The 21,344-nt window shown below is 41.7% G+C and overlaps 1 protein-coding gene across 4 annotated transcripts in view; it reads right to left on the bottom strand.

Moving 5' to 3' along the window:
- The window catches only part of atp11b (ATPase phospholipid transporting 11B), a 49,040-nt gene continuing 27,696 nt past the window's right edge, over nt 1-21,344 (bottom strand). The window contains exons 24-32 of one of the 4 annotated variants that reach the window (XM_087830574.1): nt 20,717-20,844; nt 20,254-20,392; nt 19,830-19,853; nt 18,718-18,783; nt 17,937-18,040; nt 16,002-16,167; nt 13,998-14,000; nt 8,673-8,836; nt 1-3,645 (exon numbers count right to left, since the gene is read on the bottom strand). In XM_087830574.1, the coding sequence (XP_087686700.1) occupies nt 3,564-3,645; nt 8,673-8,836; nt 13,998-14,000; nt 16,002-16,167; nt 17,937-18,040; nt 18,718-18,783; nt 19,830-19,853; nt 20,254-20,392; nt 20,717-20,844 (876 nt within the window). In that variant the 3' untranslated portion in view covers nt 1-3,563. Of the gene's footprint in view, nt 3,646-7,546; nt 8,837-13,997; nt 14,001-16,001; nt 16,168-17,936; nt 18,041-18,717; nt 18,784-19,829; nt 19,854-20,253; nt 20,393-20,716; nt 20,845-21,344 lie in introns of those variants that run through there. The other 3 variants (XM_087830573.1, XM_087830571.1, XM_087830572.1) reach the window with 3 other exon arrangements.

The raw sequence follows: 21,344 nt of genomic DNA, 5'->3' as shown, positions 1-21,344 counted from the left end.
TTTCTTTAAAAATGTTTTTATTTCGTAAATAGAACAGCATCTTCAGCTATAAGACAGGTTTACAGACAGTAGAGGACAGACAAACAGCATCAGATAACAGAAGAAATTATGTAGTAATGCTCAGGTGCAGCACGACTTACTGATGAGGAGGGAGCAAACATGAAGTCAAACTGAGCGCTGACATGCATCCCCGCATCTTTCTGATGGGCTCCGAGTGACAGGCTGCACGACACTGGCAGCTGAACTCCCTCTATTTACCGTCAGGGGTTTTGAAACTTCATGCAAGTCTGCAAACTTTTATTTTGAAAGAGCACCTTGGCACTGAAGTCATCAGCCTCCAGCTCTGATCTTACTTTTCTACTTAAACAAGTGGTTTGATCTTTAGTACCAATTTCCACTCATGCTCATGCCTCAGTGGCCAGTGTGACATGACCAGTATTCCTGACGGCATTTGTTCTCATTTGGACGTGAAGATCACGGGGGCTTGAGGCGTGATGAAATATTAAGTCACGACTGAATTATGTGACTGAGTAATCATCTGCTTCTACAAAACCCCTCCAGGCCTTGTATCTGAACTCAGATACAAGGCCCCCGGATGACGTCAGTGCTGCAGCGCTTTATAGGATCTGGTCCGTGTTTTCACACAAGCTCTTTTCACGGCTGTTTGGAACCCGGGGCACAGAAAACAGCCGTGAAAAGATCACTTTGGTGCCACTTGGTAGTGGATTACATTAATTAAAAACATTTCCAGCCGTCACGGCTGTGGTGGAGTGTGGAGAATAAATTTCGAGCTGTTATTACTTTTGTTTCAGTCTAACAGAGACTGTTATGTAATCAACTCTGCTACTTTGAAAAGGGAGGCTGTTTTGGAGCCACGTAACCACCACCTCCAACATGTGACACCATTATTTTGGACACTACTGGTGTCCACATTGAGCACAAGGGGGCATCAGAACTGCACTGACACTGCAGGTGTTTTGGGCTTTGTGTCACTTGCCTTCGGTCAGGAAGGACTCGCGTTTCCTCCTCCTGCCATCTGCTCCAAAATATCATGCAGAAACTCTGCAGTGTGCAGTGCTGATGCCCCCAAACACCGAGCTCAGTGGCTGCTCTGTTATCTGGGGCGATGTGGTGTCGGGAGGTGGGGTCAGTGATGACATCACCTGACCTTTTAGCAGACTCATATCGTGACAATGATGATTATTGCTTCACACGAGTGTACGGGTTCAACCTGAACAAAAACGAATGTCGTAACGTCACCCACGCGGCTACCTCAGCTCGCTGTGATGCGGGCTGTTTCCCCAGCATTAAAGGACGTTTTCACGTCTATTTTAAAACATCAGTCATGTGCTAGTGTGTGTAGCAAACAATGTTTCAAGTTGTGATGTGCACCAGCTCTTACAAGATCTCACACAGAGGGAATGTTTTGACATGAGATCAACTGAATGCGTGCTACAGGAGGAGGGTCGTGGAGCTGGAAAGACGTGGAGGGTCAGGGAAAAGATGCCGCTGTGCGAGGCGCCAAGTGTTTTTAAAGCCATCTTCTAGTTTTAAAAAAAGGAAACTAAAAAAAATCTGCGTATTTTAGTCCCTTTTTTAAAAAGGTATTAAAGGGATGATGGTGAATCAAACATCCACATTGAGTTCAAAAAGCAGCCAGAGAAGGAGTCCCAGTAAAACACTGCAGAGGCATGGATATCCTGGCTTAAAGTGGTTCCTACAGCTCCCATAATGCAACTTGCTCTGCTGGTTACATCCTGGTCTTTCCAGCTCCACGCTCAGAGATCATGACTAAGACTTTCTGTTAAATCAAGATCAAGTTTAACACAACACGCACACACGGTGGAATAACACAACTGTGTTCACAGAAACTTTGTAATCTATTGAATACTTCTATAAAACTGCATTAAGTTATAGTTTCCTTCATCCACTGTGAGCCCAGCGGTGCATCAAGGTAGATATTTTATTAGCAGATATGAGGTCAACTCGTAAACTGTGTAAAATGTGGAGCAACAGTGTAGTAGTGACCTTAGTGAAACATCCTTTTTGTATTTAATATCACACCAACATCCCGCTTGCACATACGCCGATATGAGTAAAAGTGGTAGCGCCGGGTGGTCGCTGAGATCATTCAAATACGTACAAACAGCTATGATGGACCGTACCTCCTTCAACGAACAGAGAAAAAACAAAACACACACACACACACACACACACACCTCCAACAGCAGGTGGAGACAAACACACATGGGGGGGGGTAATAAAATAACAATGTAACAGCAAAAAAATTGATGATTCAAATGGTTTCAGATGTGAATGGTGACAATGACTTTTCCCAATGGAAAAAAAAAGAAAGAAAGAAAGAAAGAAACCCAACAAAATAATTTTGATATGTGATTTGTGCAAATGCTCTGCTTTTCCTTTCCCCTCTGAACTTTAACACATTCTGCTGTCTTGGGTCGACGTGCATCAGCCACGGTTTGGAAAAGCATCTCACCGTTACAGCCTCACCGGAAAAAGCATAAATAAAATAATGGTGTCAAATCGGACGTATTTTTAGGCAGCTGACATGGATGACTCTGCCAGACCTCGTGGGCTTTAATGCTGAGATGCTTCTGGTCGCCGGGCTGGGTGACAAAAGGCATTCGAGGAGAACAAATTTAACAACAAGCTCCCACAAGCGTCCATCTGCAGTACCTCCAATAATCTGACCTCTTCAAAAACGTATGGCTTTTTAAAACATTGGGCCTCTTTCACAGTGGCGCACTGGGAGGGGTGGGGGTGGGGGGGGGACAAAGAGGCCAGAACAGACGACAAAAGCAGCATGAACAATAACAAGTCTCTTTTAACAATATAAGCTTCTGTACAATCAGGCACAAAAAATAAACACTTTTCCTTTTAAACTCCAGTCGGAATCCTTTTTGGTCTTTGGTACCGCGGTAGAGATGAGGCTTCATGTTCTGGATGCTGCAGGGCTGTGGTGGGAGGTGTGAATGAAGAGTTTTTGTAGCAGTTTATGGAAGCAACAGGATGTTTTGCTACGTATATGATCCTGGCTTGCTGTCGACTTGACAAATCCTCTGGATGCTCACTTTGACACTCGCAGCAAAAAGTGTACTCAGTCAGAAATCGCTGTTTTGACAATGAAAGGGCTCCAGAGGAGTTCACGTGACTAAAAACTGATTTTATGGAGGGTGTTTTCCAGTTTGATGGACTTGCAGATCCGCTGCTAGCAGTAGCAGCAGGAATCCAGGCATTTTACAGCTCAGATACAGACCGGATGTTCAAGCGTAAACGTAGCTGCACAGATGGCTCGCACCACATGTTCCATTTCCTTCAAAGTTTTCGCTCCCATCTGACATTCCTCTCAGCATAGACTCAAACGAGTTCTTTGGATCCTTATCCCATTTGTAGAAGTGCTGCATCCTGCTGGGAATTAACAGAGTTTAAAATGAAATTGTTTCGAAAATGGTGGCTGAGATTGCGGGGGGTGTGATTATGACTCATAATGGAGCGGTGGCTCTCCCCTCGGCCCCCTGTGCTACAGTCAGCGGCCCCGGGAGTCAGCAGTGGGTGGCCTCGATGGGCGACAGCGTCAGGATGCTGCGATCGTTGGAGTACATGTTCTCCGTGTCGCTCCAAGACCTGAAAACAGGCAGCAGGGTGAGTGACGGTTAGGAGGCTGGCCTAAGTGGGTTTCTGTGTGTGGGTGTAAGAGTGGGGCTGAGCTATCACTAGCTTACACTGCTGTCCACAGGTTGGTGATTACAATCTACACAACCAGGCTGGAAGAAGCAGAGTCTTCTCTGAGTGAGTGATGAGTGAAGTTAGTAATGGTGTGATGGTGTTAGTGAGTATCACAAGTCTCTCCTCAGTAACTCGCACTAATCTTTATCAGCAACGGCCCACAATTTAGAAGTCCTGCACTCAGTGACTGAACCAAAGAAGGCACAACTGTTTACCAAAGCTGTACGGTGGCTCCGAGAGGTCAAACACATTGCAAGAAAACAAACCCCACACACCCTAACAAAGCAAAACAGAAGTGTTGTTGGGAGACAAACATGCATCTACAGCATCTATTTTGTCCCTCATAGGAATCCTCTGCTTCTTTTAAGCGTGTCTCGGTGCGTCGCATGTGTTGGTTTCTGTCACTTCCACAGCTGTTCCCCAAAACACTTCTGTGTTTTTTGAGATTTTCTTTCCTACTTCCATTGTATTTTTTTCCACTTCGTTTGCATTCTGTGTGCTTTGCAGTGTTTTTCTAGTTGCTGGTGTTTCTGACCTGTTGGGGTCCCTAATAATGGGACGTTTTCATTAATCTTTTTGTGGCTGTAGCTTTTTACACTATGAAGAGGCGGGGCTCATGAAAAACAAGGTGATGTCACCCATTACTTGTGCCATTTAGAGCGATATTTACTTTAGGATGTTTGTGGTGGGAGCAAACGGCCAATCAGGTACACGTCAGTGTTTGCACCCTTATTGGAGTATTTGCCAATCATCATATCGTGGCTCTCCCATCGAGATTCCAGTGCTGGGAATTGGGGTGATCACTCACAAAGAATAACACCCATGTGGACACGCATCATCAGTCAGTTTTAAAGATGGTACGATCCTGGCTGGAATTGAATTAGATACCAGAATAAAATGCAAAGCCTGACACTCAACATTACAACTAGGGTTCTTCATACAGGTTCATACAGTAGATGTGCTTCTTCTAACAATTGCCTCCAGAAATGTGTTTAAGACAGGTTTAGCTGTTTTCTCCACCTGTGTTTTCCCTTTGAGGAGCTGGGGAGAGACTTGAGCTACTCAACTCATGAGTAGAATCATAAAGAGAAATAAAATTAAGATGAACAAGCATCAGAAACATTCTTTCATCATTTATCAGCTTCAAAATAACCATCAGCATCTGATATCCTGCCTATTAAATATACAACAGCAGGGTTGACTTGCTATTCTTTAGTACTGAACACAAACACATACAGTGCATAACGTTATATGACATGACTGAGTTACAGCCAATTCCCTATTATTAGCTTGGTGAGCTGAGACTCCTTTGGAAATATCTAACAAACAAATCCATACAGTCTCATCCATTTGGTTTATGTGGGACCAGAAAAACATGAACACAGCAAACACTGTTTGAAACGCCTTTAAAAGTCACAACACACCAGCCTCCAATGTGCTGACTCACATCAAAGCTGAACCAGAGTTCACGATCAGAGCTTCCGCCTCAAAGCTCGAGCGAGTAACAGAGAGACCACAGCTCAGCATCCACTGACGTCAAACAGCACCTCCAAGCCTGGCTACCACATCTGAACCTCACATGATGGAACGAGTGACGTCTGAAACGTGTGGACAGCTTTTACAAAAATCAATTGTTTTATGTTGTCCAACTTCAGAGTTGCTGCATCTCTCACCTAACACCCCCCAAAAGATGTCAGTAGGTCTACTCAAAGTATATCTCTCAACCTTTAGTCTAACACCAACATGAAGACAACTGTTTTAATACCTGCTAAACAGAAGAAAAGAAACTACAGGGGCACTTTAAATAGACTCATGACTCAAATGGTTTGACTGGGGGCGCTCTCACATGCTGTCACATGCTCAGCTGTCTACTCACAGGCGGGGGGTGGGGGTGGGGGGTTATAGTGAAGCATCTCAGTACTAAAAACCATCGTTGCTCCCTGGGTTACCATGAACTATGTTAACACCTAAAACTGTTTTTTTGGGGGGTTATAAGACGGTGGCAGCGTGAACCCAAGAAGAGGAAAAGAACAAGCAGATTTCTGACAAGACGGCTCACAGGGGACGGTAACAGTACATGAATAATTAATCTGGAAGGTCGAACAACATTATGCAGATTTCAGACACGGAAGGACAAAGACGCACACAGTGAGGACAGAAAAACTGTGTGTGTGTGTGTAGGCACAGATAGATACATACATGATTATATTGTTTACAAAATACCAAAGGCAACAGCAGCCCCCATGCAACAAGACACACTCTGGGCATTCATGTTTTTGTTCCTGTAATTTAAACCTGTAGGGACGATAACTCCACCCAACTGGAACACCATGGGATTAAAAACGAGCACGCCTTCAATCATGGCCTCTTCTCAGAAGCATAATAAGGCTTCAGGATCCGATAGAAAACGATTGGAGGAAGTAGCAGGGAGAAGAAGAAAAAACCCACCTCAAAACTGAGACTGAGACTACACATCCCAGCAGCCCCTCTGGTGTCCTAAGCAGTCTTGCTCTCTTTAGGAGGTCTTTTTGTTATAAAACCTGCAGTTTCCCCCTAAAACTTCCAGAAAAAAATCCAAATCCACAAATCAAAAAACAAAAAAAATTCTGCTTTGTCACTAAAATATTTAACCTTGGCCAGCAACAGGCCAAGTACAGCAGCCAACTGTAACTGGGCTTCCAATAAATATGAGATAAATGTGTCATGTATTATATAAGTACTACATATGCTTGCTATATGTCCCTTCCAGTCATTAAGCATAGAATATAGGAATGGGTGGATATATTCCATTTCCTCTATGGCAGTATCCTAGCATTAAGGCCAAATATTAGCTGGCTCTCACTACCTGTTTAGGCGTTCTTTGCAGTTTCCTGCTTTTTGCCATCACACCCAAAAGGTGAAGAAGAGCGAGAAGAGGAACGCCTAGGGGAGGGAGGAAAATAAACTTGCAGAATCAGCTACGAGTTTGTTACTCCACTTTGTTTTTTTGTATTTACAGTATGAAGCACAGCTAGGCAAAGCATTTTCTAGATGTTCATTATTTATTCTTTGGCGAGAACAAACTGGCAGCCATGTCCTTACTTGGAAGAATACGAGTGATTGGTTTGTGCCAAGGTCAGAAAACAAAAATCAATCATTCCCACAGGAAGAAATTCATCTAAATTGAATCATGCATTTAGTGGCAGTTTCTCCCTGAAGCAAAGGGGCTTCAGCAAAATGACGCTGACATCAGATCTGCTAAAACATTTCATGGTAGATAAACCCCCCCCCCACAGCTGAGGGAATAATGAAGGGCATAAATATTAAAGCATGGGACCCAATTTATCATCTCACCAGCTGAAGCAAGTCTAACGTGATCATCTGATGCCAAACCAGAGGTTATTGATTGAAAAATGTAACTGCAGCCAGGAACAATGTCTCTACTATGAGAATGTTCCAAAAGATTAAAAACAACTTCTTCACATAAGACGTTGTCATTTATTAGTCCCCATGCGGGCTACGGGGAGACCCCCGAATCCCTTATTTGCCCTGCATGCTGTCATGACCTTTACACACACACACAAACAGTTAGAAACAAACAAATACACATGCTCACACCATCTAACTCAGTGCGATCAATACTGAGGGTCCCAAGCTGTTTAAACAAATAATGACTGCTCAGCAGAGACGGCTGATCAGTCGATAAATCGATGACCCCACAGAGTCGCCGGGGTTCGGGTGAAAAGACACAACAGAAGTGAAACTGCAGATTGGGCAGACCGATAAACTGAAGTTGTTAAAGCTGCACCCCCCCCTCCCCCCAAACAAACAAACAAACAAAGAGATAATCAAACTGTTTCTGTTTTATCATCCTTTTGTCACAAAGTGGACTTGCAGCTTTGAAGAAATCTGCATAATCAAATGCTCATTTTCTGCTGTAAACTGGAATATTTCATTTTCTCTCTGCAGCAAAGACCTCGCATTGCAGTTACTGTTCAATCTCATTGCTTCGGCTTCCCACTTAAATGTTTTTGACAGCTCATCAGTCCCAGAAATATCTAAATCCACATTATTATTTGGACAAGTTAACCATTGTCTGGTCTCATCTCATGTGAAGTAGCTTTCCAATAAAAAATAGGGCCTGTTAGTGAATACGAGGCTAACAAACCGACTTTAATGCAGTGCTTGGGTTATCTGTTAAAGCGCATTGCAAAATTCCTTGAAACCTTAGTTATTCCTTGGTTATTAATCAGACTCACTGCCATGTGATTTTTGGAGAATATTTTGGAAAGGGTGACAGACAAGACAAACAGATCATAGCATGTTGTTAGGACACAGACACGTGGGTTAACATACGGACAGACAAACCCTTAAGTGTGGGTTACACAAGACAGACCCGCTGGACACCGGTATATCGTGTATTAATAAATAATACTGTAACCCAGAGTCTCCCTGTTAGTCTGCCAAACATTCACACCTGCATGCTTTGTAAGACAGCACAGCCATCAGAATCGCCCTGTGGTTTTGGTTCTATGGAGTACTGATGCATTTCTGTGGATATGACATTAAGCACACCCTTCTGTCTGGTTAATCAGAATGTTCAGACTCCAGACTCCCAACACGGACTTTGATGGAAATGAGAAACTCATAGTAGTGCAGTCCATGATGGCTTGATCCACATATGTTCAGCCTCTAACTCCTTCTTTTGGCTGCTGTCCCAAAGTCCTGCTAAGATTCAGCCTAAAACCAGCCTCTAGGAACACCTGGAGCCCAGCTTCCCCACCACTAAGTTCAAATCACTATAAATCTGAACAAGAGTTACAGTTGACCTGCAGTCACATTATGGGCTACAACGGTCGGGACTGAAGCCCAGATTTCTGACACCAAGAGGTGCCGAGGGTTCGTCATTCAAAATCACGCTTTCTCGATGTCGTAGTCTTCCCCACCTGTTGTTGCGGCTGGATGTGTGGCAATTGTTTGCGCTGGCCTTGCAGCGTCCAGTCATTTGCTCCAGGAGGCGGGCCAGGCGGGTACAGCCGCTCTGCCCCTGTTGGTAGCAGCACAGGGATTCCATGCAGCTGAGGTTCTGCACCTGGGAGGCTGGTAGAGACTGGAGGGAAGGCAAAAAGTGGAAGAAGCGCAGAAACAGAGGGAGAGAAAGTGAATAAAACAAAAATGAAAAGGTGGCACAGAATGAAATCACAGAAAATTCAGGAGAAAAAAAAAAACAAGATTTGAGTGGAGAAAGAGAAGAAAACAAAGAAAGATCAAAACAATTCAGGATGACTGGTATGAAAAGAGTGACTGGAGGATGATGTTTTGCATGCTGTCACAGCAACAGTGATGTACAAGGGAAAACATTCAAAACATGCTACATCAGGGATTGAAATGTGGTAAATAAATACTTAAAAACCAAACAAAATCCTATGAGAAAAAACATATATTACTAGTTAAACTTAAAAATGATCTGCTGTATAATTTTTGGGCAACATTAAACCAGATCAAGTGTCTTTGGCCTTGTGCCAAAACCAAATATCAATTGCTAAATACATAAAGTTCCTGCAGTGGTTCTATTCTAGGTTCCTGATAGTAGCTGGGCATTACACAAGATAGGCTGCGTAGCATCTGCAGCAAATGAAGACCACCCAAAGCTATTCTTTTCCTCCTTGTGCACCTCAGCAGAGGATTTTTGTTCACAGAGCAGAAGCTGTGGCATTAGACTACGACTACAAAACAAACCTTCAAGGAAAGATGACTTTTTGTTCCAGAGCCTCGAAAACTCAACGCAGGTCTTTCTGCTAGGCTGTCGCATCTGTGATGGATCACTTAACATCAACATAAACATTTAACATAAACTAACCATAAGCCCATTTTTCTCTACTTCCTTATGCTCAGACTGGCTCTCTATTAAGTCTTTTTTCACAAGACTACATGTTTTGGGATTATTTAAAAAAAAACAAAACAAACAAACAAACTTTTTTAAAAACTAGATTGCTTAGTGAGCCAGTAGTGCACTCGTAGATAAAGCTAAATTAAATGAGAAACCTGTCTGCTGACCTAAGGAAGCACCTGACAGTAGGTGATTCAGTAGAGACAACGAGGAAAGTGACAGTGGTGTAGAGTTACACTTATTCAGCTGGCATTGTGTTCCCTACTACCACCTCTCAAGTGTAGGTCCCATTTATTACTGTGTATTACATGAACATAATTCATAAATCTACTATGCTAATAGTATTGAGGAAAAAGGTTTTGATTGTTTTGAAGATTCAGTAACACACAGGTACAGTTCGATACTGTGTCATAGTACAGAATCAGAAAGTTGAGATATCGCCAAAGTCGTCTTTTGTACAAAACGGTTTCTAAACTCGATCATTTCACGATGTCCCCTCTAATGTGGTAATGCTGACAGTCATTTGTGTCTGGGTAAGTGACCCGTGGATTCCAGTGTGCTTTCACTTATGGATGTTGTGCTTTTCTGCAGCTGAAACTGGAGACATGCTAGGCGTGAATCCAAACTTCTGCTTCCTCGCTGGAGACAGCAAAACAAAGACAGGTCACAGTGAATATGAATTACTCTGGCACTGTCAGGTGCTCCAAGGTTATACTATAAATGTCTGGTTTTTAGACTCAGGTTCTATTGTACAGCATTTTCTCTATTGAAAAAAAGAAAAGAAAAGCTGGGGCTGTTGAAAACAGGAAAAGAAGCACAACCACAGCTGTAGCTATGAACATTACGCACCTTATTCTACTGATTATCTGTTGGAGAAATATCCTTTCTAAGTAGACAGCACCATATGAGTCTGTCTTTAGATTAACTAACAATACTGATCAAACAAATGAACCCCTGCATCAACCTGTGGAGAACCAATGAGTCATCACAGAGCCTGTAAATACAAAGAGCCAAATTCAGCACTGCAGTGTTTTCAACCAACTCTTGGGTTTTATTATTTATTTTTTAACCTCTAAAAAAAAAGAGGCAGTCACATAATTCAGAGATTAAAACACGACCAGACTGTAAGATTAATAATTCTCATGTAAACCTTTTGAAAAATGAATGCTAGAGCTGAAGGCTTTGCCATTAAAATAGCCAAGGCCTCAGTGACAGCTGTATGGTTGACGTCATCCTCTGGCTGACTTACCACAATATTAATTACAGCTTTCAACTAAGTTCTTGCTTTCTGTCCTGTTACTGAGCACAGCAATTTGCTGCTTTAAAGAGAAACAAGAAAGTGCATGTCGACCTGCGTGATAGAATAATCTTGGTTTCTAGCACTCACAAAAATAACTCACAGAAACAAAAACTATTAAATTATGGAACTAATGGGAAAAAAGATATTTAAAGTCATAATTGAAAAGGAATTAAAGGTGAACCCTTACAAGCAAGCAAAGATATATCACTGCGTATGAGATGAAAACATGGCAAAGACAAAGTCAGCATGCCAACAGCATTCTCTCTGTGTCTAAACTCTGAACCCATACCTGATCAGAAACCAGTGAGGGGTGAATTGAGACCGGGTTGGGAAAAGGATGAGTAAAAAAAAATCATGGTTGGGTAAGGGGAGGACAGGGTCAGTCACATCTGGGCAGGGAAGGATGGTGTTATTCACTGACAGGTAAGGGAAAGATGAAGTTAATTGTGACTGGCTGGGAAAGCATGGGGTCACTCATATACAACGTGGGACAGACACAAAGACAAACAGGAATCTTATTTGAGTAACGAGTTAAAAGGCTGTGTGGGAGCAGCTGTGACAAACAGTTATGGGTTAATGATCAAGGGCTGCAGGTTGTGCAACTGAGTGCAGCTATGAAAGGGTGCACAGGGTTGGTTGGTCTTCGGGTGAAGACGATGCCCAGGCAGTGATTGTACAAGGAGGGGGGCAGATGGAAGTGAAGTACATGTACGGTACTACCTAAGGGAGCATGAGTCTGGGCCGGGGGCAGCAGGGGGAGGATAAGCAGCTAGCAGGTGCCAATTGTCCTCCCCTGGGCTCCGCTGGGCTTTAACAGGGTCATATTCTGGGCCGACTGAACCCTCACCCTCTTCCATCTGAAGGACACAAGATGCTTACAGTGAGCCCCACTAGCTAGTCATACAGTCAACCTTGCGGACGATTGGCTGAACACTAAAAAAAGCAAACCAGGTGCACTGCAAAACACATCCTTCTTAGCAGTTTCATCTCATGTTCAATCTTTAGGTGTTTATTGAAACAAAACGATTTGGATGATTGGATCAAATAATTGCTACCTTTCATTAATTGTGCAATTTTTCTAAATGTATCAAATATTTGTTCTTATTTTGATTTACCTGATTTACATGCAGATCAGCTTTTGTCTCGTACAGCTGGAAAACAATTTGTGGAAAACAGTGGATATGTTTTCCAGTGCTGCTTATTTACTAACTGGAGGATTCATTAGTCGGCAAGCAAGTGATCATTCGGTCAAGAGCCAGTCCAGGCTGCACTATAGGGGGCCAGTTAATTGGGGGAATTTCTGACCTTCACTCTACAGTGTACTCGAATACATTACGTCATACAGAGAGGCCAAATCAATGCCGCTCCTTCTTAAAGCCCTTCACAAGTGACCTTCTCGACAAAGAAGAAGAGCTGACAAGTCCAGCTGCTTCCTGCTTTTTGCTTAAAGTCCCCTGCTGCACATTTAAACCACAATTTAATTAAGACTGCGAGATAATCAGAAGTCACTAGTTGCGAATAAGTGAAATAAGTCTTTTAGAAAATGTAAAGAGCTTTGATGAGGGCACTAGTGGAGGGCTTCATTTCCTACAAAAGTTAAAGACAACTAAACACAGTGGCTAGACGGTCAGTGCGCTCAAAAACAGCCGTGAAACTAGGCAACAAATGAGCAGAAAGAAGCTTTATTCATATGACAAGCGTCTTGAGGGAAACAGAGATAGAAGCACATCTATTAGAATCCAAAGCAATTAACCTGCTGCTGAATCTGTCAGAGCTGCAGAGTAGGCAAACAACAGTAAACCCTAGAGAGCCCTCTGGGTTCTTTTACGATCTTTTACGATTACCTCTATCTAATCTAATTAAGAAAAAAAGGAAACTGAATAGTTCCAGAATTATCTCAGCAGAGCTGAACATACTGCATTATGCAGCACATTAACATGAATAAACTATTAAGATTTTGAATGCAGAAATTCAACAAATCGCTCAGACTGAGTGAATCTGTTTTGCATAATGTGCTCTGTACCCTCACCTGTGCTCTCCAAATCAATAGCTGGTTTCTGCTCATTTAGCTGGCTTCTGCTCAGCTTTATCTTTATACAAGCAGCCCAAAACACATTCAGACAGTAGTCTATTAGGTACGCCTAGCTAAAACTTGTAACGAGAGAGGCAATAAACCCTACTGTCATAGATGGCACATTTAGTTGCTGTTACAAAAGTTTCAGATAACTGATTCAACTTTACTGTAACTTACAGGCTGTTTGTCAGTGAGGACAAAAAGCAACTCGCAACCCAATCTATCTGCCCCACTAACTACAGCCTGCAGATTCAGGTTACTTTGATAGTGTATAAACCAGCAACTAAGTGTGCTATAAACTAGCATGAACAGTAAATGCAGCCCACTGTTTTTATAAGTGACACTTCCTCCCACCCACCTTGGAACCATAAAAATTAGCAAGCTATAAAAACATGCAGAAGCAATAAAAATTCAATGATCCTTGCTCATAACAAAAGTAATAACAGCAAAACTAAATATGACCTCTGTATCAACCAAAGATTTGCTCACCTCGGACAGTTAAAAAGAATAAAAAACTCCCCATTTGCTCATGTTCACTCATTAAGAGAGAACCACCCTCAATTTGGCTCTTTGGCCTTTGTGTTATCAAAGAGAGCTTATGCTATTGTTAGCATTTTCCTTACAGGTTTTTATCCTGACATCAACTACGAAAGAGCAAGATCTTCAACTCAATCAATGAAAAATACGTGAGACAACACAGGGTTTCATTCATAGCAACATGCTGCTGTACAAAACAGTCCAAACCAGTTCAAGAGTCTGTCATGCAGCTGTGGGAGTGGCAGTCTTGCCCTGAGGATCTGCCTAAAACCATGCAGGTGGATAACGCTGAGCTAAGGAGGGCGTTTCCGTGTCCTAGATTGAGTTGTTTTAGTTGGGCATACATCAAGATAGGTGACCATGCCATATAGATAAAAGTAGTGGATTGATGGGCTGCACCATGCATCTGATTCATGTGTCACTTTAACATGTGAGGGGCATTCCAGATTGTGCTCATGTGACAAGACCACTTGCTGATGGTCAAGTGGTAGGTTTGACCAGCTGCAGCGATAAAGAATGACGATCAGAGCCGCCTCCCCAACACATTTCCCCTTACGTTATGAGCGCTGAGGGAAAGAGTCAAGAGTCTATGAGGCCTCACAGGTGATTCGGCATTCATTCATTCTCTCCCCCATTCATTTATCCATTTGTACATGCAGTGGGTGGTGCGGTAATGACAGCGGCATGCTGTGACAGGCAGGAGTGGAAAGTGGTCTCAGAACACATTCTCTACATCAGTCTCTCACTGAAAATGCAACACATGCAGCGGCTGAAGTGCTTGAACCCGATTCTTCGACATGATCTCCAACCATACATTTATATATTCTCTACATCCCAGTCACAGAGAATGCTGATTGGCTTGTGCAGGGCATGCAGTTACAGGCATGAAACAAAGGCTCCTACTCTAAAACTGACAGTACACAACGCTGCAGTTGTGGTACTGCCAGTGTTAGAAAAATGACCAAATAAAGTTGAGGCCTGGGAAAAAGAACATTTGAGTTTTGTATGAATGATCTTACACAGGAGTGCTTATTCCATAAAGCAATACTTCTACTTTCTACGGACCTTTTGCAGTGTGCTGTGTACAGGATTTTAACTACTACATTGTGTATTTTTGGCCAAACAGAATTAATATGAAGAGAGGCGCACAGCATGCTTTGATGTCACTGTCAGGCCACGCCACATTATCAAAGAACAGCTCCCTAAAAAGGGTCAGAATTGATACGTTTTCAATTACAAAAGCAGGGTGTTAATAGCTGACAAATCATAGAAATATAGATTTATAAATACAGATGGATCACAATACAAGTACACACACAGTACAAGAATATTGCATTTGAATAAAGCACTCCTTATAATATTTTGAACTTTGTTTTGGGTGTATTTTAAGTCCACGGCTGAATCACTCAATTCCTCTACCTAATTTTGCCCAGCTGGCTCTTGGCTCTGGACAAAGGCTGCAGAGCGATGAAGTCATCACCTATCGCCACACGGTTGGAATACATCTACACCAGGAGAGTGCACACAGAGGATAGGATGAAGACACACAGAGAGGTTAAAAATCAAAGTCTCTCTCTCTCTCACAGACACACACACTACCACAAGCCCACTCGCAGAAAATACAAACTCCATGTAGGACTGGACAAATTTCAAAGGAGAAGGGTCTAAACTAAAACATAAGCAATCTCCAGCTGGACAAATCAATACAGCAACAGTGTGGGTCCTCTGAAAGGTGACCATGCACAGTGTGGAGCTGGTCTGCGTGTCTGTGATCAAAGGCGACTCATGCAATGTGTGTATAAACACCAAGTCCTTCTTGTGCTGCCAAGTTGATTACTTGTGACCACATAGGCTCATTTAAACAACACGATGGGCAGAACCTTTTCTCCTCCCTGCCTCTGTCACATTTTAACTTTCAGTGGCATTTTAGTTTATTTCTTCCCTCCAGGCTCTTTTCAAATAGCAGGAAATACAATTTCCCTTTTTGTGAAACAAGTAGGAATATGTATTAAATCTAACGCTTGACACACAAGTTTAACTACTGGAAAGCATTCGAGCCTTTTGCCAATTTTTTCATTCTGAGCCTGCAGTAAACCCCAAACCCACAGAAACTTTTTTTAGACTTGTTTACATAGATCTGGTAATAAACTAACAATATCTGACTTATTCTCAAAGTCTGTTAACTACTTAAGAATACTGTCATCTTTCATTAGCTTTCACCCTTTTTAAAACGATTTCAATGCAAGTGAAAACAGAGAAGTGGGTGAAGTATTCTCAGTAACTACAGTAGAGTTCAAACAGCAAGTAGAACAAAAGAGCACTTAGGCAGCTGCTGTGAACCAGAGAAACTACAGAGTTAGGCCAGTACTGGCTCACAGGCAACAACCTATAAATGTCTTACCATCACACATTCATACTTCCCACTTTTTTTTTCTTTTTTATAATACGGCTCCTGCACCTCCTCCCCTCATTACCTGACTCTTCTGAGTGCTGGTGGGCTGCAGGTGTCTGTACAAGACCTTCTTCAACACATCAGGAAAGAGGCAAGTTATGACGATGATGATAATGGCGAACCAGGCTGAACCGCTGGACAGCAGCTGCACAAAGACGAAGTACATGTCCTGGGTGTGCAGGAATGGCCTGAGGGGGCAAGAGGAGAGGAAACAATGTCTATTTTATGCTTAAAAACATCTACAAGCCAGTTTGTCCAAAAGCAACAGTAACATTTGGTTAGCCTTTAAAAAAAAAAAAAAAGAATCATACAAAACAAAACAGCAACAGAGATGGGCAGCCAGCCTCGACTTTGCCCTGTTCACCATAAATTCAGGTTTTACTGGCAGTTGGAAGTCATGCTCTTAGAGTAATTTCATTATTTCCTGACACCAGAGTTTAATGACTGGTGCAGATGTCAGACTACAAATATCCATTATGGTCCAATATTATCAGCATGGCTCCTGCAAGTCTGTGAGTTCACTGGCCTGTGTAACGTGGTCGAGACTGATCTGTTCAACTCAGCAGACTACCAGAAAAAACAAAAACAAAGCAGTCGTGTGAGGTATAGTTTGACATCAGGGCGGGGCAATAAAACACTAAAATAGTTATTATGAAGTAATTTTTCCCTCAATAGAAATATGAACAAATGCTCAATATAAAGCCGATAGAACTCACTACATCCATGTTTTCACAGACAATACGAGAGGCCAATGACGGTGAGAATAGCACCCTGTTGAACCAATCATGGGGACGGACATGGTTGGAACACTGACATCAGTGTAAGAGGAGCCGCTGGCAGCAGCACATGTGCTAATGTTTGTGCTACTGCAGCATTAGGGTTGTAACAGAAACTCGAGAGACAGCGTTACTGAACATGACAGCCATAAAAGGACAAGCTTATTATTCAAAAGAAGAGTCTGAGGACTTTGCTAAAGCCTGATAAAGAAGCAGAGCAACATACATTGCAAAATGGCTTGAAAGCACGTTTCCACATAAATGCCACATAAGCACCTGAAGCAAGGACATCCTTACACCATGCACAGCTAACCGTTTACCTGCACAATGCAATACCTTACTGTAATCTGTATGATGCAAGTAAGCACAGTTGAAAATGTTGATTGAAGCTGCTGGTTCAACTAGCTGTAAACATTTCTCTCAGACAGCACTGTCCCAGCTACACAGGAGTGTAGAGAGATCTGCAAAGCTATCATACTTCACCACCCGATCGGATTTGTGGTCAAATACAATGCATTTCAATGAGCCAGTCCTGTACTTCTTGTGCTTTCTCAAACCGTTTCTATTTATATTTTAGAAAAACTTGACAGTTAGGCCTGCGACAGACTGGCGACCTATACGTGGTGAACCCCATCTCTCGCCTTATGGGAGCTAGAATAGCTCCCAGTCCCGCCCCCGCAACCCTGAATTGGATAAGTGAAAGGATGGACGGATTGTTGTCTTGAAGCATTAGCACACCACAATTGTGTAAAAATATCACTTTAGTTTATGTTCTCTTTTTTATATTTGAAAGATTCCTGAATTTTTACTGATGATATATACAGAAAGCTTTGTTTATTTTTGGTGTTGTTCACCCCAAAAACTGTTTGAATCTATATAAATCATCCTATTGGTCAGAATTAATGTTTTAGATGACTGTAGACACACAGATTTACAGATCTGTGTATTGTTCTATTTTTCTGTGTATTGTACATTTGTCATGCTCAGCTTTTAACAGAAAATAATATTTAAATGTTTAATATATATGAGAAAAAAACCTGAAAAAAAAGTGGTAAGAGCTTTTTTTTTTGTTCATGTTGCCCAGACCTATTTGACATAAACATACAGCACACAGGAAGTAACTGAGTTTAAAAGCATCACTTTCCAGAAGCAAAAAGAACTTGCCAAGAAGGTGTTCTTACCAGATGATGCCTCCATAGAAGAGAGAGAAGATGAAATAGAAGGCAATTGAGCCCCATGTCACAAAATGGTTCATCCACGTCCAAAAATGAGTCTCTAATGCAAGCTGATGTTACACACATACAGGAGGGGGAGGAAAAGAAAGATGGGTGTAAAACATGGATCCAGGGACAGGCAGTGCATCAATAAACTACAGCAATCTTTCTCCGTGCTATAAAGAGAGACCTTGAGGTGACACTGATAAATTATCTTCTCCAATTAATGGCCACTGACATCATCCTCATCACAACATCTTTCAACATATTTCATTAATGGGACTTTGACAATACAAATGTCTCCTTTTGAAACTGCATGTGTTTCTCAGCTTTCTGCTATGCGAACAGCAGCCATCATCCTTAGAGGGCATTACATGAGAAAAGACTCAAACACTCAAAAATAAATTGCTGATGTACTTCAGTGTCAGCTTGTCAACTTATTATAAATTCCTACACGTAAGCAAAACTCCAGCTAAGCTGAAGATGTGTCACTGGATACTTCTTTCCCAGCCCTTGTTTACACTCACTGAATAACTTGGCTTCCTGCTGCTTTGTTCTCAGCAGGTGGCAAACATACAAATCTGACTGGGAGAGTGCCTGCTATTATATGAACCCACCACTCATTACTCTGAAAGCTTCAAATGTAACCATGAGTGTCGTAAACATTACAAAATGATCCAAACACAACTGCTTCTTTAGAAAGAGTACAGTGGTTTGTTGATAGGGTATAATATTTGATATCATTTACCTTTAACGTGACAGTGATGACCATGACAGTAAAGACCAGTGTTCCAAATGTCCAGTTCCCAAACATCTACAAAAACAGACATACAGTACTTCAGTTAATAATAATAAACAGCATTACAATGTAGTTTGGCACTTCCTGAAAGTGATTTCATGAGGAGAGGAAAACAGAAGCTTTGCATAAATGTACAGACTGTGTGTTCGCATCTGTATAAGGGACGTCGTTACCCTACTGCTCTTGTTCCCTCGGATCACTGACAAGCTTTAGTCTACACATGTGGTGCAAAGAGAGACAAGTTCACTATGACTGTAGCCTTGGTTAACAAGTTGTTTTGGCATCACGGTGCCCAAAATAAGACCTCGGCCTCCAACTGTGTGAGTACCATCAGTAGCTCCACTGTTCTACTTATAGGTTGAGAGCTGTGGGAGACATTGTTTTGTTGCCAGCCAATTCAGGACCCTGCTGGAGTCTGAACATTGAGGGCTAATAGTGACACACAGGGGAGTAAACACCATTTCTGGACCTGTGTTAGGAATACAGTTCAAGTTTGTGCTCGGAATACAGTTCAAGTTTGTGCTCGTTATTTTCAGAATTATGATTTAAACTAAAATCTTTTACAAACTCGGCCCCCTAACTGATATCTACTCTTTACCTCTTGAAAGCCTACTAGGTAAAACCCTTCAAACTATTTTCTGAGCAGTGATTTCTCTCATATTTCAGGCCTACTTATAGAAAAATCTGACTAGATGTTAGTGACGATGGTTTCTGCCTATGCAGCTACGCTTTGAAAAAGGCAGAAATTCTATTCTATTCTAATGGTCATCAAACTCAAAATATAATATATTGTAAAATACTGTATATACTCAAAAATTGTCATTAAGGGTACAGGAGAGGTAGGGAATAATTAAACCAAGCCATGTAACTCTATTATGAGTTGATTCAGCATATTTCAAGACACCACTAATGTAAATGCTATAGACTAGCCATTTAAATTCATGCTCTTGAATAGCATCATTACTAATAATTTAATATTTCACTTAAAAGAAAATCTTTCTGGGAGCTCTCTCATTAGCTCCCTAAGAAGACATGCATTCATCTGTAGAGCAGACGCTTACCAGCTGCCTGTTAGCTCGCAAGATCTGAAGACATGCACAGCATGAAGGCAAAAGGGAAAAGGCGTAATCAACAAAGGACAGAAGAAAAAGACAACCAAGAGAGTGCAGTAAAAGTGAGTGCTTTCGGAAATACCAAACTTCAGAAAGAAAGAAAGATGATGAGATATGCAGCAGGACAGAAAAGGGAAGATTTGTTATGCTCTTAAACAAAAAGAACGACAAAGAGACAGATAAGAAAAGTGCAAGATGAAGGGAAGACGTGAGTGCAAAAATACCAGCGGGTAAACAGTCCCGTTAATGTCCGCAACACAACAAGATGCAATCACGAACGGTTACTCTATAGTATCTGTTTGCTACTTTTCCCTTTTTTGCTCTGAACTAACAATTGACTGATATCAGCATCATAGAGCATGAAAACACATACCTGTCCATTGCCCATAAGTGTGGTGTCCTCTCCCATTAGTATGTAGGATCCAAAGAAGAAGACAAAGGCGTGACAGAAACCCAACACAGTCCAGTACAAGAAGGTCCGGAAAGAGAGCAGAGAGTTCTTGCTAATATCCCTGCAGAAAATAAATAAATAAAAAGTTTTGGGTTGTTTTTTTTTTTAAATATAATCCTTAAGAGCAATCATAGGATCCAAGCAAAGTTGCATGTTTCACTGTGATGAATAAATAAATACATTGCAATTTAGCGGTTCCGAAAAATAAAATGATTTATGTAACAAGCAGCATCTAGATGCTAACAGCCAATTTAAAAACATTACATAAAATTCCAATTAACACACACAAAAAAAGAACCAGTGGGCCAACTGTGTACGTAGATGATGACATAACAGAAAACAATATACAAAGTAGTGATCACCTAGAGATGACATATAAGCTCACCTGTACAGGCCAGGTTTGTTCTGCAATACATGCGGATGGACCAGCTGTTCAAACAGACTGTACACAAGGATTGGCAGCGAGGTGAAGCAGATGTTGTACAGTGTCAGATAAACACTGTCGTACAGAGTCTAGGTTGGACAGAGACAGCATTTCACTCATCAATGACCCATTAACAAGAACTGATATCCACAACTCATTCAACAGACCTTAAAGATGTCAGGGAGAGAGGTGGAGCAGAGTTGGAGCAAAGCGGAAAAACAAATGAGTAGGAACACACACACTGTACTAGAAGATGAGGCAAGAGGATTATAATATGGCCTCCCAGTAAAAACTATAGTTTTACATGGTTAATAATATTTTGGGAGCTTCCAAAACCATGCTACATAAATAATTGAAAAGACAGAAATTCAATAGACTTCTGATTCTTAATTTTAAAGCCTATAAATAATAAGATCCATTTTCGTTTTTATTTAACACAGATTCACTACAAGAGACATCGAAAAAGAAAAACTCTATAAAAATGCACTCAAACCGATACCTAATAAGATACGCTGGTAAAGCGGAGCACAAAACTAGGACCAAAACACCACTGACATTAAAAAGACAAAGATACAGAGAGTGTGAGACT

This window comes from Neolamprologus brichardi, chromosome 17 (genome assembly GCF_056152115.1).
Source record: "Neolamprologus brichardi isolate AB-2024 chromosome 17, ASM5615211v1, whole genome shotgun sequence".
Lineage (NCBI taxonomy): Eukaryota > Metazoa > Chordata > Actinopteri > Cichliformes > Cichlidae > Neolamprologus > Neolamprologus brichardi.
The sequence above is the reverse complement of the archived record's forward strand: the minus strand, read 5'-3'. Positions and strand labels throughout refer to the sequence as shown.